The sequence below is a fragment of the Piliocolobus tephrosceles genome, chromosome 3 (assembly GCF_002776525.5).
Source record: "Piliocolobus tephrosceles isolate RC106 chromosome 3, ASM277652v3, whole genome shotgun sequence".
Taxonomy (NCBI): Eukaryota; Metazoa; Chordata; class Mammalia; order Primates; family Cercopithecidae; genus Piliocolobus; species Piliocolobus tephrosceles.
The window spans coordinates 110,949,000-110,965,468 of record NC_045436.1 but is presented as its reverse complement, the minus strand read 5'-3'; the positions used below and the strand labels follow the sequence as shown (position 1 = coordinate 110,965,468).

At 39.3% G+C, this 16,469-nt stretch overlaps 1 protein-coding gene across 2 annotated transcripts in view; it reads left to right on the top strand.

Annotated features, from left to right (window-relative positions):
• FRAS1 (Fraser extracellular matrix complex subunit 1) overlaps positions 1–16,469 on the top strand; it is a 452,974-nt gene that overhangs the window by 379,254 nt on the left and 57,251 nt on the right. For both annotated transcript variants that reach the window (XM_023222483.3, XM_023222482.2), the window contains exons 54-59: positions 311–479; positions 2,690–2,936; positions 4,558–4,902; positions 6,982–7,142; positions 7,565–7,712; positions 14,209–14,414. In XM_023222483.3, coding sequence (XP_023078251.2) covers positions 311–479; positions 2,690–2,936; positions 4,558–4,902; positions 6,982–7,142; positions 7,565–7,712; positions 14,209–14,414 — 1,276 coding nt within the window. The remainder of the gene's footprint in view (positions 1–310; positions 480–2,689; positions 2,937–4,557; positions 4,903–6,981; positions 7,143–7,564; positions 7,713–14,208; positions 14,415–16,469) is intronic.

Below are 16,469 nucleotides of genomic sequence, written 5' to 3'. Positions count from 1 at the left end.
TTTCCTTTCTCTGTGCCCCGAAATCTGAAGTTCATATGCTCCTATGTGCTGTCCATCTCCCAAACTGACTCTCAGCTTGCTTCCAATGCAGGGAAGACGACATTCTGCATCCACAGCTTCCCTGTTTATTTGATGCTCTGATTGTTCAGATGAGCTCATTCCCTAGTTTACAGCCTGGATTCTTAGAGGAACCAAACTTCTTCTTCTCTACCTAATGCCAAGAACCAAATGGAAGAGACAGGCATTAAACAAGTTGTTTTTTCATAACTATGGGGAATATTTTAAGAGATACCTTTTTGTGTGCTTCCAGCTACAATGTCAGTGAGAAGGCAGGGTCTGTCAGTGTCACGGTGCAGAGGACTGGGAACCTGAACCAATATGCCATCGTCCTGTGTCGCACTGAGCAAGGCACCGCCAGTTCCAGCTCCAGGGTCAGCTCCCAACCTGGGCAACAGGACTACGTAGAGTATGCTGGCCAGGTAGGTGGGGTGGTGGGGTTGGGGGAGGCTCCAGCAAGAGCTGTGACGTGGCTGCAAGCGATTGTGGTACTTTCCTACTTCTCACCCAACTTTGCTTTTCATTAGTGTCCTTCCTCAAGTATTAAATAGTTTTCCTATGTTCCCCTCCCATAGCACTTTGTTCTTGACGATCTCTCTAACCTCCATTGAAGTTTTAACTGCCAAAGGAGAAGTTGTTGTCTAGTTTCTCAGTCTTTACATTTTGCTTCATGACAAAAAGATGTCTCCAAGCATCATGTTCTACACTCAGCTTTGGTATCCCAACCCTTCCTCTCCCCTCATCTTTTTTACCTAAAGGGAGAAAAGAGAGTGTGTAAGGAGACTGGTTAGGAAGTCCTTAGAATAGGCTGGCTGAGATGATGGGAGCTTGGGCTTCGATTATGAAGTGAAGTTAGAGAGAAGTGGATGGATTTGACAGATGAGTGAGAATTGATAGGATTTGGCAGTGGATTGATTACACAGTGGACCAAAGGGAAAGATGGATGATGATGCCTCTTGCTAGGAAGGGACATGTAAGAGGAGCTGGTTTGGCAAGGTTTGGTGCTCGTGACTTTGCTTGCTTTGGCCATGCTGAGTATAAATTGTCTTAGAAACAGCAGGTTGACCACTGTATAGATGGGCAGAGCATGCAGAGAAGAATCTGGTGTCCAGAGAGAAATTTGCAAGTCATCTACATACCAGTGGTAATTAAGGGTGGCAATGAGAAAGAGAAAGGAGGGAGGGAAAGCGGAAGAGAAAGGAGGACTTAAATAGTCAACAAATACAGGGCCCCATGTGTTTGTTGTCTTTTATGGAGGGCACAATATCTGGCACTTAATGTTGTTTTTCAAAGCAACTTTATTATTATTAAGGTGACACAGATCTCTGTAAAGAGAAGTGGGCTCTGTTCTTTAATTGAGGCATTTCAGCTGGACTAAGCTAATGCCTCTTAAGTCAAATGTAAGTGAGGAATTAGGAAAGAACAGATAAGCTAATGTCTTTCAGCTAAATGATAAGACAGAGGATATTCTTGTGTTTTTCAGGGAAAGACAAAAGACTGTCAGTGTATTCTAGATCTTACATAAAGATCTGTTGAGTGTTTCATTTCATTGGGAGTGTTTTAAAATATGAAGCTTAATAAAACTTAATGTGATTAGTTGATTAGATATGTACTAATAATTTTCTGTTTGATTAAAATTTTTGCAGATTTGTATGTCCCCAGACATTTATGACTGTTTTTTGTACATATTTCAGTTGTCTCCGTTTACATAAAGTATAGCCCAGGCCCATTTCCTGCACTTACAGTTTTGGACAAGTCCATAGTCATGGTTTCATTTGAAGGTTTTTTTCCTTGAAGATTTTTAATTTCTTTCTTTCTTCTTTTTTTAAACAGAGTAAAACCAGAATAAATCCCTATAAGTTTACAATTGTGTGCATATAAAATAATTTTTGTCTTTTGTACTGGGCTAAAATCATTCACATTTTACTAGCAAAGGGTGTAGTCAAAATATCAAGTTAAAATTAGTCTACCTTGTTTATAATGTAATTTTCTATGAATTTAAATTCCATTATTCGGTACACTGGAATTTTATGTCAATTTTAATTGTGTAAGGAAATATGGTGATAGTAATGATAATATCTTACGTTTGTATGGTGCTTTAAAATACACTTAGCACCTTCATATACAAGACCTCCTTTAGAAGTGTGTGAGGTAGGAATATTACTATTTTTTCTTTAGTTGATGAGGAATCTGATGTTTATAAAGCTTCATAACCTAATATGGCTTGGAAGTAACAGAACCAGACCTGAAAACAGAACTTCACACTCCAAGGCCAGAGATCTTCCAGAAAGGGAACTGAGTCATCAAATGATGACTATGGCTGCACCAAGTGAGTTAATAAGACAGGCTATAAAGAGTTACTACATGTTTTTCTCTGGTCACCAACGGTAGGAGAGATTTTGCTCCTTCATGTGCTTATACAATAAAGCAGCCCTCCTGTACAGGTAAAGAATGGGAAGAGGTGACTGGGTGTTCCAGGTGATATAGCAGGGAACCAGGGCTGGGAGAACCAGCTATCTCAGTCAGTTCTCTGCCCACTGGGCTTAGATGCTCTTCTCCTATGATGCCCTTGGGGAGCAGAGCAGGGGAAGCTCAGGCACAGCTTAACTTCTTGTTGGTTCCTTTGTGACAGGTCCAGTTTGATGAGCGAGAGGACACCAAGTCCTGCACCATTGTCATCAATGATGACGACGTGTTTGAAAATGTTGAGAGTTTCACTGTGGAGCTCAGCATGCCAGCTTATGCCCTATTAGGGGAATTCACCCGGGCGAAGGTCATTATCAATGACACTGAGGATGAACCCACATTAGAGTTTGACAAGAAGATCTACCGGGTCAACGAGAGTGCTGGTTTTCTGTTTGCACCTATTGAAAGAAAAGGTCTGTTGGCGCCACAGGTGACAAAGAGCTATAAGAATTGCTAACATTGGCTGGGCGTGGTGGCTCAAGCCTGTAATCCCAGCACTTTGGGAGGCCGAGATGGGCGGATCACGAAGTCAGGAGATCGAGACCATCCTGGCTAACACGGTGAAACCCCATCTCCACTAAAAAATACAAAAAACTAGCTGGGCGAGGTGGCCGGCGCCTGTAGTCCCAGCTACACGGGAGGCTGAGCCAGGAGAATGGCGTAAACCTGGGAGGCGGAGCTTGCAGTGAGCTGAGATCCAGCCACTGCACTCCAGCCTGGGTGACAGAGAAAGACTCCTTCTCAAAAAAAAAAAAAAAAGAATTGCTAACATTTATTGAGTTCCTATTATGTGCTAAGTGCTCATCTCATGCATTATATTAACTCACATGTGTACTTTCCACGTATTAACTCATTTGGTTCCCACAATAACCCTAATGATGATTCTATCCATAGTGACTACCATCAGAAAGCCTCTTTTCTTAGTTCAGGTTGTTAGAGCTCCCATTTATTCTTGAATTGGACTAGAAGACTGGTTATACTTAGCCTTTCAAATTATTCATGAATCAGTATTCTTAATTAATCACCCAATCCATAAAATATTTAGTAACCTTGGTCAAGGAGGGAAGTTACAGTTCCTAAGGACTAGCTTTCCATCTTATTCTTGGAAGACAGAAATATGCTGAAAATTTCCCTATGTGACAGTCATATTAGAGTTCAGATGAGAAATAAACTGTGTGTAAGAAATAAAGGGCAATTCTTTTTTGTTTTGTTTTCAATCGATACATAATAATTGTGCATGTTGATAAAAGGGCAACTCTTGAGGAGTTGGAAATAAAAATAAAGATCATATGGAATTATGATTGTGCAAGATTGAGACTTTAAAACACATGGAAATTGAACCTCTATTCAAAGGCACAACAAGACTGTAAATGATGATGTTGGGTTTCTTTATTGAATCTGCTGACTGGGTGTTAGTGTAACAAATACTGTAGATAGCAAAAACCCTTGGTAATACCACTTGGAAAACAAGCAAGCCTCATTGATTGCTCTGGGCCACCAAGCCAGGCCCAGAACAGACTGTCACCAAGGGAAGTGGCAGCCCTAATAAGTAAAGTCATTTGTATAGAGTGGCAGGTTTTATTTTGTTTTGTCTTTCTCTTTTTAAATAACCCTGCTTCTCTCTGGGAATTAAAGTATAGAAGTTTATTCAGAAAGGCAGTGAACTGTGCTTATAGCACTACCTTCAGGACACAATTACTTTGCTACTTACAGTACCAAATATGTGTCTTATATTTCCACCTGCTGTGGTCTTAGATGGTGGGCAATGAGTCTTGCAAATTAACAGAGCACAAAATTCACAGAATGGGAAATCCATTTTGAGTTGTTTGGCGAAGTATCTGGGGTATATTAAATCCTCAAGTGGTTTATACCACAGGCTCAAAAGAAACTGTAATTCAGGAAGGTTTTATGTCAGTTTGAACAGAAATAGTGATGGACTGTGTCAGAGGGACCAAGCTCATTAACTTGTCAGAGGTTTTAAAATGTGAGAAAAACTCATTCAAATGCTTTGGTTTTTTGCCATTTGTATTTCAGGAGATGCAAGCAGCATTGTATCTGCAGTTTGCTACACAGTCCCTAAGTCAGCTATGGGAAGTAGCCTCTATGCTCTAGAATCAGGCTCTGATTTTAAATCTAGAGGGATGTCTGCTGCGAGTCGTGTGATATTCGGGCCTGGTGTGACCACGTCCACCTGTGATGTCATGCTTATTGATGACAGCGAGTATGAAGAGGAAGAAGAGTTTGAGATTGCCTTGGCAGATGCCTCTGACAATGCCCGCATTGGAAGGGTGGCGACAGCCAAGGTGCTCATTAGTGGTCCCAACGATGCCTCCACTGTGTCCCTGGGCAACACAGCTTTCACTGTCAGTGAGGACGCAGGTAATGGAGAGTGTCTCTGAGGTTCCTTCACCTGTCTCCTGATTCCTTTCTTGAACAGTTTTCTCCTTAGATTTCAGAATATCCTCGAGACATTGAGAATTCCATTCCTCAAGGATACCATTGTTGGTCTAAGGCATTATATAATGCTTGGCCAAGACCAAGCATGGAATTTAGTATAGAGAGTTCCATCTACTTTTCTTACTCTGTTTTTTTTTAATAAATTTTTGTGGGTACATGGTAAGTGTATATATTTATGGATTACATGATATATTTTGATGCAGGCATGTAATATATAATGATCACATCAGGATAAATCGGGTATTCATCACCTCAAGCATTTATCGTTTGTGTTACACACAATCCAATTATACTCTTTTAGTTATTTTAAAATGTGCAATTAAATTATTTTGACTATAGTCACCCTGTTGTGCTAGGAAATACTAGTCTTCATTCTAACTATTTTGTGTATCCATTAACCATGCCCACTCCCCCCACTCCACCACCATTTCCCACCCCCACTACTCTTCCCATCCTCGGTAACCATCCTTCTACAACATGGATGGAACTGGAGGTCCTTATGCTAAGTGAAATAAGCCAGGCACAGAAAGACAAACTTCACATGTACTCACTTATTTGTAGGAGCTAAAGGTTAAAATCATTGAGGTCATGGAGATAGAGTGTAGAAGACTTGCTCTGGTTCTTGATGGCAAGCAGGGCTATGGCTTAGAGCCTAGCGCTTCATGGGCTGACCTCTGTGGTCCAGAGGGAGGGTCTGTTGCTGAGCATCTGGGCTTGTGAAAGGGTGAAATGTGATACGTTGAAGATGGAAGTGAAGTATTTAGTGTACTCTTAGTTTCCTAAGACACTCTTCAAAGTTTCAGTGTCTTCATACAGTGAAACTTTCTCATTCATGTAACAGCCCAAAGTAATCAGTGTGTAGGTCACTTTCACATGGTATTTCAGAGACCTAGGCTCCTTTCCCACTTGTGGCTCCACAAAGGTCTTGAAGTCTTCTGTATGCTGCAGGCAGATGTACTGCTGGCAGAAGGGCAACAGCTACACTGGGTGTCTGCTGATCTGGGCCAGATCAAGGCCTTTCACCTCTATGAAGGGATTTGGAGGAGCACTGGGAACAGATATTTTTGAGCACTTACCGAATGCCAGGTACCATACCATGTATGTTCCATGCATTTTCCCTTAATCTTCTATGGAAGAGAGAACATTATGTAAAAGAGCAAATGGATGCCTGGAGAGGTTAAGTCAGGCATCAGTGATTAAGCAGCTAATATCATGGCAAGGCTAGATTCAAACCCAGACCTTTCTACTATAGTATGTTTCTTTTCCTATACATCAAATGCCCAGCCATAACTACATTACACCTCACAGCATACTGACTAGAAAATGTGGTGATTGGAAATTGTAGGGTTTTCATGAAGCTTTTCTCTGCCCTTGATTGTGAAAATAGCTAAATATCTTTAGGACACTACAAAGTATGATGTCACAGTGGACAGGAAGATGAACTTCATTCGTAAGATGAGTAATAAGCACATGAGGTTTAAGTCATGACATGTACTTGGGTAGAAGAGAGAAATCAACCCAGTTAGGAACATTTAATTAGAAACATTCAGCTTCAGGCTCCATAGAGTCCCTAGCTGAGTCCTCCTTAATTGACTATTTTCTGACACATTCCTGAGGCCCCAGGCTCTAAGTTTCTTCTCCCTAAGTAGGTTTGAGACGTTTTGCAATAGACTCTTCTCTCCTTAGGTGCTTTATTTTCCTGTGAGCAGTCTCCCTTGTGAAGCCACAACAGCCTTCTCCCCTAAGGACTCTCTCTAGCACCACCTCCGTGAAGCCCTTCTCTAGGTCTCCTCTTGATCCTAGTGTCAGTGAAAAGACAGGTAGTGTCACCTCTAGGCCTTCACCTTAGATGGGCCATAGGAGCATCACTGAAGCTGGATTCCACAAGCTGAAAGGGCTAAAAGCTGCCACTATTGCGGTGAGGGAGAACGTCATTCTGAAAACCTCACTGCTTTTCTGGCTCAAAGTTGACCATTAAAATCTCTATGAATCTTAATTCAGGCACAGTAAAGATTCCAGTTATCCGCCATGGTACTGACCTCTCTACTTTCACATCTGTCTGGTGTGCAACGCGGCCCTCAGACCCAGCTTCTGCCACACCAGGAGTTGACTACGTTCCCAGCTCTCGGAAGGTGGAATTTGGGCCCGGTGTCACTGAACAGGTGCGTTTACAGCAGTCCAGACTCCACAAGGTTGACAGGTCGGTTTGTGAATGTTGTCTTTAGTTTGCTTCCCAAGCTCTCTAAACTCCCCTGGCAATATTCCTATCTTTCCTTTCTTTAAAAACACGCACATATAAACAAGAGACTAACTTAGGAGGGGATCTTCTAAAAACTCTCCTAGTGACATTTTTAGCATTAAATATCCAGCCTTACAGATTCAGGATATAAACTATACTCGTTTGATATAAATGTCTAAAAACAAACTCCGAACGGCATGTAATAAAGAGATCATCATGTTATGGATTAGAAAATCTTACTTTAAAACCACCAAAGAAAGACAAGTTGTGACCTTTGCCCTAATTAAGGCAAATGGGGATTAGATGGTGGGTCCTCTGTAAAGTTTGCTTTGATTTTTCTTCTAGTATTGCACCTTGACTATCTTGGATGACACTCAGTATCCAGTAATTGAAGGACTGGAGACATTTGTGGTTTTCCTCAGCTCAGCACAAGGAGCCGAACTGACCAAACCCTTCCAGGCAGTCATTGCAATTAATGACACATTCCAAGATGGTAAGAGATTGGGGATGCCAGCTGGTAGCTCCAAATATATTTCTATTTTTTCTTTAATGTCCACACATGTGACATTGGAACTCATTCACGTTTTCATTCAAGAAATATGTGTGTGTACATGTGTACACGTGAGCATTTGCACTTTTACATAGCAGAGTAAGTAGATGTGAGAGAGAACCATTGATGTCTCCGGTACTCTGCCAGACACAAAGAGATGTATAAGCCTTGGGCCCTGTCCTCAAGAAGCTCAATGTCTCACTGTGGAATCGGACCCTTAAAGAGAGAAATTTGAATAAATTATGATAAATGACCTAATGGTACTATACATCCAGCACTATGGGAGCAGAGGGAACTGAACAGGAACTACAAGTGGGTGAAATTATGGATTTCACCAAGGAGATTATATTTAAGCAGAGTCTTCAGGTATGATAGGAGTCTATCTAATGGATAATAAAGGAAAACCTATTTCGAATGGAGAGATATAGTAAATACAATGTATAATGTCTTGAAAGATGCATATTTGGGGAACAGACCCTTACTTTTGCTTTGAGCATGGGAGGGGGTGAATAGAAGAATGGAATGGAAAGACAGATTGGAGTCAAGTTCTGAGAGGCTTTAAGATCCAGCCTAAGGACTCTATAAGCAAAGGGTAGCAGGGGATGCTTATAAGCAGAGGAGTGATGTGTTTTTTTATTTTAGAAAATGAATATTGGCAGTGTTGTAGATGATGTGCAGGAATGAATAGATGTAGTCACTGCTGAAGATGTAACCTAAGTAACATGAGGAAAAGCAGGAAACGCTCGTTGCTTCTCAGAAGAACTGATGAGATTAGACTTGTCAGAACTTCAGGATCCACTGTGTGGATTCTAGAGTTGGGTGGAGAAGATGAAGTCAAACCTTCCACCTAAAGCAGCAGGAACCCTCATTAGCATCCCCAGAGATTGACCGTAGAGCCCATGATTAAACTCCTAATGGCTGAGAAATCCTCAAAAAAGGAACAAGAAGCCAAATTGGATAATCTTTGATGTTTCTATTTATTCTTAAATCATTTATTTCATGTATATAGTAGTAAAGAATTCAAATGACTAGAAGGGTATGGCAAAAAAAAATGGCAAATGGCAAAAAGACTATGAAAATTAAATCTTCTTTCTATCCCTATCTCCCAGTCCCCTAGTTCCCCTCACTGGAGACAACCATTTTAACCAGTTTTTTGTGTGTTTATCCTTCAGGAGAAAAAAAAATTTATGTATATATATGTGTGTATATATATATATATATATATATATATAATTATGTGTGTGTACATATATATATACACACACACACATACAACACACACACACACACACACATGCATGCATCCAAAATGATGGTAATTTTAGAGCCAGGTTTATGAAGGCACAACTTACATAAATGAAAGTCCATCGTCCTTAGTGTATAGTTCTATGAGTTTTGACAAATGCATACAGTGATATGCCCACTACCACAATCAAGATGTTGAACAGTTCCAACACTCTACAAAATTCTCTCAGGCCCCTTTGTCTTCTGTGTCTCCTTAGTCACCAGGCCTGACAACCACTAATCTGTTTTCTGGCCCTAAAGTTGTGCCTTTTCCAAAATTTCATAAAAATGTAATCATGTTAATATCTACCATTTTGCATCTGGTTTCTTTCACTAGAAAATGCATTTGAGACTCATTCATGTTATTGCATATGTGAGTAGTTCATTCCATTTATTGCTGAGTAGCTTTTCATTGTATGGATATACCACCATTTGTTTACTCACCTATTGAATGATATTTGGGTTGTTCAAGATTTTGATGTTTAAATTGCATTGTTTTCCTACTTTTATTGCATTGTTGTAGATTCTGGACAAACATTTATATTTTGCAAATATTTTATCCAAGTCTGTTGCTTGTCTTTTTTTCTGTAAACAAACGTCCTAAGAGTAATCATTTTTCATTTTGAAGTCACCTCATTTATCATTTTTCTATTATGGATCATATTTTTAGTGTTGTATCTAAGAAATCTTTTCCTAACCCAAGGTTACATAGATGTCCACCTGTTTTCTTACAGAAGCTTTATAGCTTTAAGTTTTACATTTTGGTTTGTGATTCACAAAATGGTAACTTTTACACCATGAACAAGATTATGACACTTATATTATCTCATGTTGCATGTTACTTCAAAGTTTACAAAGCAATCCATTAAGCCTTATCTCACTTGCTCATAACCCCATGCTCTTTCTTCTGTTTCTATTTAGTGGATAATGAAACTGAGAATCAGAAGAAATAGGTCACCCAATGTCTAGTATCTAGAGGAACGAGCATGCATTCTCAGACTTTTGACTCCAAGTTCATCCTCCTTGCATTATGCTACATGGTTTTATTTGGTACAGAAGTAGAATCGGTGGCAATTTTATTTCTTAGTAAACAAGAAAGTAAAACAGAAAGAAGAAAATTCAGCTATACTTTTTATTCTTAAAATAGTTTCTTATTCTTTAGCATGAAATGACCATTAATTTCCCTCTGATGAAGTGGAAAATGAATACAAAGTCAGAAGTCCTGAAATATAATCCTAATCCCACCACTTCCTAGGTCTTTGGCCTTAGGCCAGAAGCTTAAGGTTACTAAGCCTCATTTTGCTCATCTATGAATAATGAAAATAACTACCTTACAAGATTGTTGTGAGGATTAAATTAGATAAAGTATGTGAAAATACCTACTGTAATACATAGCACACAGTAGATTTTATTACATGTTGATTTCTTTTCTTCCTGACATACCTGTCATTATCACACTTACCAATGAGACTCCAGTAACACATAGAGTCCTCATTGATCAACACAGAAAATTATATTTAAATATTTTTCAGTATTTTATTGATGAGCAGTGGGTTTGTCAACTTAGGAAACTGATATGTTAAGCAAAAATTTTCTTTTTCTTTCAGAGAAGCTACAGCAATATGTGTTTAATCAATAACTTATCCCAGAGAAAGAAATCCCAAAACCTATTTCAGTAACCCAGTGTAGCATTCAGTATTTACTTCTTCTGGTTATCTTTCTTCCTAGTAATAATGTTTTACTCCACCATTTGTTTACTCACCTATTGAATGATATTTGGGTTGTTCAAGATTTTGATGTTTAAATTGCATTGTTTTCCTACTTTTATTGCATTGTCGTAGATTCTGGACAAACATTTATATTTTGCAAATATTTTATCCAAGTCTGTTGCTTGTCTTTTTTTCTGGAAACAAACGTCCTAAGAGTAATCATTTTTCATTTTGAAGTAGCCTCATTTATCATTTTTCTATTATGGATCATATTTTTAGTGTTGAGTGAACTTTGGTTTAGTCCATTCAGTGTGAACATTCTAGGGTAGAAAGATCTTACGTATTATCTCTAATCCTTACAACAGACCTTTAACTTGCGAAACCAAGTTTGAATAATTTGAGTAGAATTACACAGAGAGAAGGTGATGAAGCTGGAGTTAAAATCCAGGTCTGTTCTAGCCAAGTCCAGTCTTCTGGTTTCATGTCCTACTACGCCGACTCTTCACATTTCAGTTTCAGCTGGCCACTGCCCTCTGTACAACAATGCTAACTGTCACATAAGAATCTTACAAAGTCAACTCTCAGCCTTCTGCAGTGATCTTAGCTCCTTTCATTCTTTTCCCACTAGACTGATTTCAGGATCTTGAATCATCTAAGTAGCTCATCTGATAACATTTACCTGTTCTCACCTGCCTTTGCTGTGCTGGTACCTGGAATTAGACTAGGGTTTGGGCATGAGTAATGCTGACTGGGCAACATTAGAAAGTCCTGTAGCTGCTACGGCACCACACTCCTGTGTGTGCATCTGTGGCAAACATACTCATTAACTCATGAAACAAAGGCAGGATTTATCCTAAATGTCTGACTTAACTATAGCCAGTAAAGAGGCTATTGCATTCCAGCCACTGGCATTTACCTTCACTTTATCAGTTACTAAGAAGATTAGCGAGGTAACAGTGTTTATAGGACATTTTCTATACCTAGCACTGGTGATCAACATGGTATGGGCTACAGAGTAGTGGAGAGCAGAGTCTCATAATCTATTTTAGGATCCAAGACTTCCATAAATAAAAAGATAACTGTAGCTTGGCCATGCACAATAAGTGTTCTATGAGCAGTGCTGACACAAAATGCATTATACCCAATGTGAGCCCACAACGCCATCAGCAGGTAACCTCCATTTCATATTGATGCAACCCATCAGTGTGGAAAAAGAGGGGCCCTGCAGTCAGAGGAAGTTGATTCTCAGAGCCAGTGCTATCACGTCCTGAGGATTATACTGCCTTATGGGGTTGCTGACAGAATAACATTAAATAATACGTATGAAAACCTTTAACACAATGCCTGACTTACAACATAAATCCCCTGTGCTAAATCTCTTCCTGAAACTCCCCTTGTTGTATATGTCTCTTGCCTCAGTCTCCCACTGGTCTGGGGTCTTCTTAAAGGGAGGGATTATTTCTGGGCAGGTAATTAGAAGATGTGTCCACTTCCTTTTTTTCTCTCTCTCTCTCTTTCCTTGCTTTTTTTTTTTTTTTTTTTTTTTTTGGCAGACAAGGATAGAAATGAGAGTGAATGTCTCATTAAAAAGGAAAAAAATAGTATTTTATAGCTCAAGATGAATTTGCAGTTGATTAATGCATGACCAAACCTAAACATAACCACTTCAGCCTTTAACTTTCTCATCTGACTTGAGGCCTGTCAGGCCAGCAAGAGAAAACAATCTGAAGCTTCAGATGTCTGCTGGGAGAGGAAAAGCTTCCCTGCTTGTGTTGCTTTTTCCCTGGCAACAAGCTTCCTTCTTGTCCTCCTATGCTGGGCGGTGTCATTGGCATCCACCTTTTAAAAGCAGCACAGGCCATTTCACTAAGTTACAGAGCCCTAACTGGTTAGACCTAAAGTTGTTAATTTTCCTTTAGGTATAGTGTTCTTTTAAGCGGTATCATCTGACTTTTCATTTAGCAATGATTAGTAACTATTAAGCTTAGTTCATGTGCTGGGATGGTTTTATTTTTGCCAGGACCAACAGTTCTGGAGTCACAGAGAGTTTTCTATACATTGACTTGGAGAATGCTTGGGTGCTTATCACCTCTCCTCTCATTCCCCTGCCTCCCCCAGTCCCCAAACACACACCTTTCCTTCCTTTCTGGATTGGTGGGGTGTGTCCAGGAGGCAGCCAGGAAATTGGTGATTACAGCTAACCCAAAGACTAATTCTGACCCAGGAGGCTTTCACATATGATTCTTTGCCTTATTCATGAATAAATTAATAACCAGCAGTCAACAAAATGTTAACCTCAGAAGGGCAAATGCCTTAATACAGAGCATTACAGTAGGCATAGTAGGAAAAAAAAATGATTCTTCATATTGAGAATTCTGGAGTTAGGAAGAAAATAGAAACCATAATATGTTAATTCCTACCAAGCTTTGAGTTCTTGCTATAAACCAGATACTATATTGAGTACTATGCATTTATTATCTCATTAAATTCAATTCTACCAACAATTCTATATTAGGTATTAATATTTCCAATTTATATATGAAAAATATTCCAAAGTTTGGAAAGTCTAAGTAACTTGCCCTGTGTCACATAACTGGTAAGTAGAAGGGCTGGGATGGAAATTCAGGTCTGTTTCCTCCTAAGTCCTTGTTTTTAACCATGATTTGACTGTGGTCTCATCCTTAAGTCAAAGGAGGATTTGAGTTATGAAAGAAGAGGCATCTAGTGCGTGCCTATAGTCCCAGCTACTTGGGAGGCTGAAATTTAGTCTATGGATGTGCTTTGTTTGTCCCAAATAGTTTTGGCTTATACAAAATTTCTTTTCACTATTTTATTTGTTTGCTATTTTTGAATTTAGGAGCTATGTCATAAAAATCCACATCTCTGACTTCATTTGGAAATAAGATCTGACAACAAAAGACTGGTGCTTTTCAAACGTGGCCTGCTCTTTCCTTTACACTCATGTCCCCCTCTTCCCTATTATTTCTGTGGCCCCAAGACCAAGGTGAGTGGCCATTTAGCACCAGACTTGCACTGCTGTTTTCCTTACTGTAGCCCTAGGAGGACAGTGAAGTCTTTTGAGTACCCAAGTAACAATCAAAATTTTTCTTACACCATCAAAATTTTTCTTACAATTATCCCATTTATTGACTTGCATTACCTGCTCATATTTGAGATGGTAACTGCATTTTGAAGTTGTACAAAGATAGGTACAAGATTGATCTGTTCTATTTCATTGGATGCACACTTATAGTAGAAGCAGTTCCCTTGTCCTGAGAGCAACAACCATGCTTTGGAATCTGCTTACCACCTGTGATTTGTCAGCCTACCTTGGGCTTTGGTGGAGCTCACCTGCCAAAGTAGCTGCTGAAGGCTGACAAGGACCATGGCCACTGCCTCCCTGTCTTACACGAACGGTGACTTTGTCTTTCTGTCTGCCCACCCAGTGCCCAGCATGCAGTTTGCCAAGGATTTGCTCCTAGTGAAGGAGAAGGAGGGTGTCCTGCATGTCCCTATCACTCGGAGTGGAGACCTGAGCTATGAGTCATCAGTGAGGTGCTATACTCAGAGCCATTCCGCTCAGGTCATGGAGGACTTTGAGGAGAGACGAAATGCAGACTCTTCACGGATTACATTTCTGAAAGGGGACAAAGTAAGTGGATTGCTGGTGGCTGAAAGATGGGATTCTCTTCTTGCCTTTATTTGTCTGTAATGAAGTCATTTATATAAATTCCAAAAATTCTCAGAATTTTCATACTATGGTTGACCCTTGAACAATGCAGGGGGCAGGGGTGCCAACTCCTGACATAGTTGAAAATTTGTGTATAACTTTTGACTCACACAAAACTTAACTACTAATAACCTACTGTTGACTGAAAGCCCTACCAATAAATAAATAGTTGATTATCACATTTTTATGTCTCATATGTATCATATACTACATTCTCACAACAAAATAAACTAGACAAAAATGTTATTAAGAAGAGAATATTAGAAAGAGAAAATATATTTACCATTCAATTAGTGGAATAGTGGATCATCATAAAGGTCTTCATCCTCATTGTCTTCATTCTCATTATCTTCATATTGAATAAGCTGAAGAGAAGGAGGGAGAGGAGGGTCTGTCTGAGGAGTAGAGAGATGGAAAAAAAATCCTTACCTAAGTGCACCAACACAGTTCAAACCTGTGTCATTCAAGGGTCATCCATAATTGATAATATTTTTAATGATGTCATCTATTCCTTCTTTGGCTCCCACTTACAATCAAATACACATATCATTGGTTGAGTTGAGAAGTTTAGCCGACATGTGACATATTTGGAACTTAGCAGAATCAAATGAGTTCTGCTCTTATTACCACCTCTTAATCTCAAACTATATTAGAGATGAATATACTCCACTGATGTTACTTTGAGAGCAAGAGACAGCCCTCTACCTGGACCCCTGTCCCAGGGAAACATACATCCCAGTATAGGACCAAATAGGCAGATGTTGAGCAAATTCAAGTCAGCAGAGTATTCTCTTGACAATGTACATGAAATCTCATGCATATGCACCTAGAAACTCACTACTAAAGCCAATGGAAAGCAAAAAAAGCAGGGGCTGCAATCCTACTCTCTGATAAAACAGACTTTAAACCAGCAAAGCTAAAGGGCATTACGTAATGGTAAAGGGATCAATGCAACAACAAGAGTGAACTTTCCTAAATATTTATGCACCCAGTACAGGATCACCCAGATTCATAAAGCAAGTTCTTAGAGCCCTACAAAGAGATGTAAACGCCAACACAATAATAGTATGGGAGACTTTAACACCCCACTGTCAATATTAGATCAATGAGACAGAAAATTAACAAGGATATTCGGTATTCGGGACTTGAACTCAGCTCTGGACGAAGCAGACCTAATAGACATCTACAGAACTTTCCACCCCAAATCAACAGCATATACATTCTTCTCAGCACCACGTTGCACTTATTCTAAAGTTGACCACATAATTGGAAGTAAAACACTCCTCAGCAAATGCAAAAGAACAGAAATCATAACAGTCTCTCAGACCACAGTGAAATCAAACTGGAACTCAATATTAAGAAACTCACTCAAAACCACACAACTACATGGAAACTGAACAATCTGCTCCTGAATGACTACTGGGTAAATAACCAAATTAAGGCAGAAATAAATAAGTTCTTTGAAACCAATGAGAACAAATACAACATAACAGAATTCCTGGAACACAGCTAAAGCCATGTTTAGAGGGAAATTTATAGCACTAAATGCCCACAGGAGAAAGTGGGAAAGATCTAAAATCAACACCCTAACATCACAATTAAAAAGAACTCGAGAAGCAAGAGCAGATAAATTCAAAAGCTAGCAGATGACAAGAAATAACTAAGATCAGAACAGAACTGAAGGAGATAGAGGCATAAAAAACCCTCCAAAAAAAAAATGAATCCAGGAGCTAGTTTTTTAAAAAAGATTAACAAAATAGACAGACCATTAGCCAGACTAATAAAGAAGAAAAGAGAGAATAATCAAATAGACACAATAAAAATTGATAAAGGGGATATCACCACTGATCCCACAGAAATACAAACTACCATCAGAGGATATTATAAACACGTCTATGCAAATAAACTAGGAAATCTAGAAGGAATGGATAAATGCCTTGACACATACACCCTCTCAAGACTAAACCAGGAAGAAGT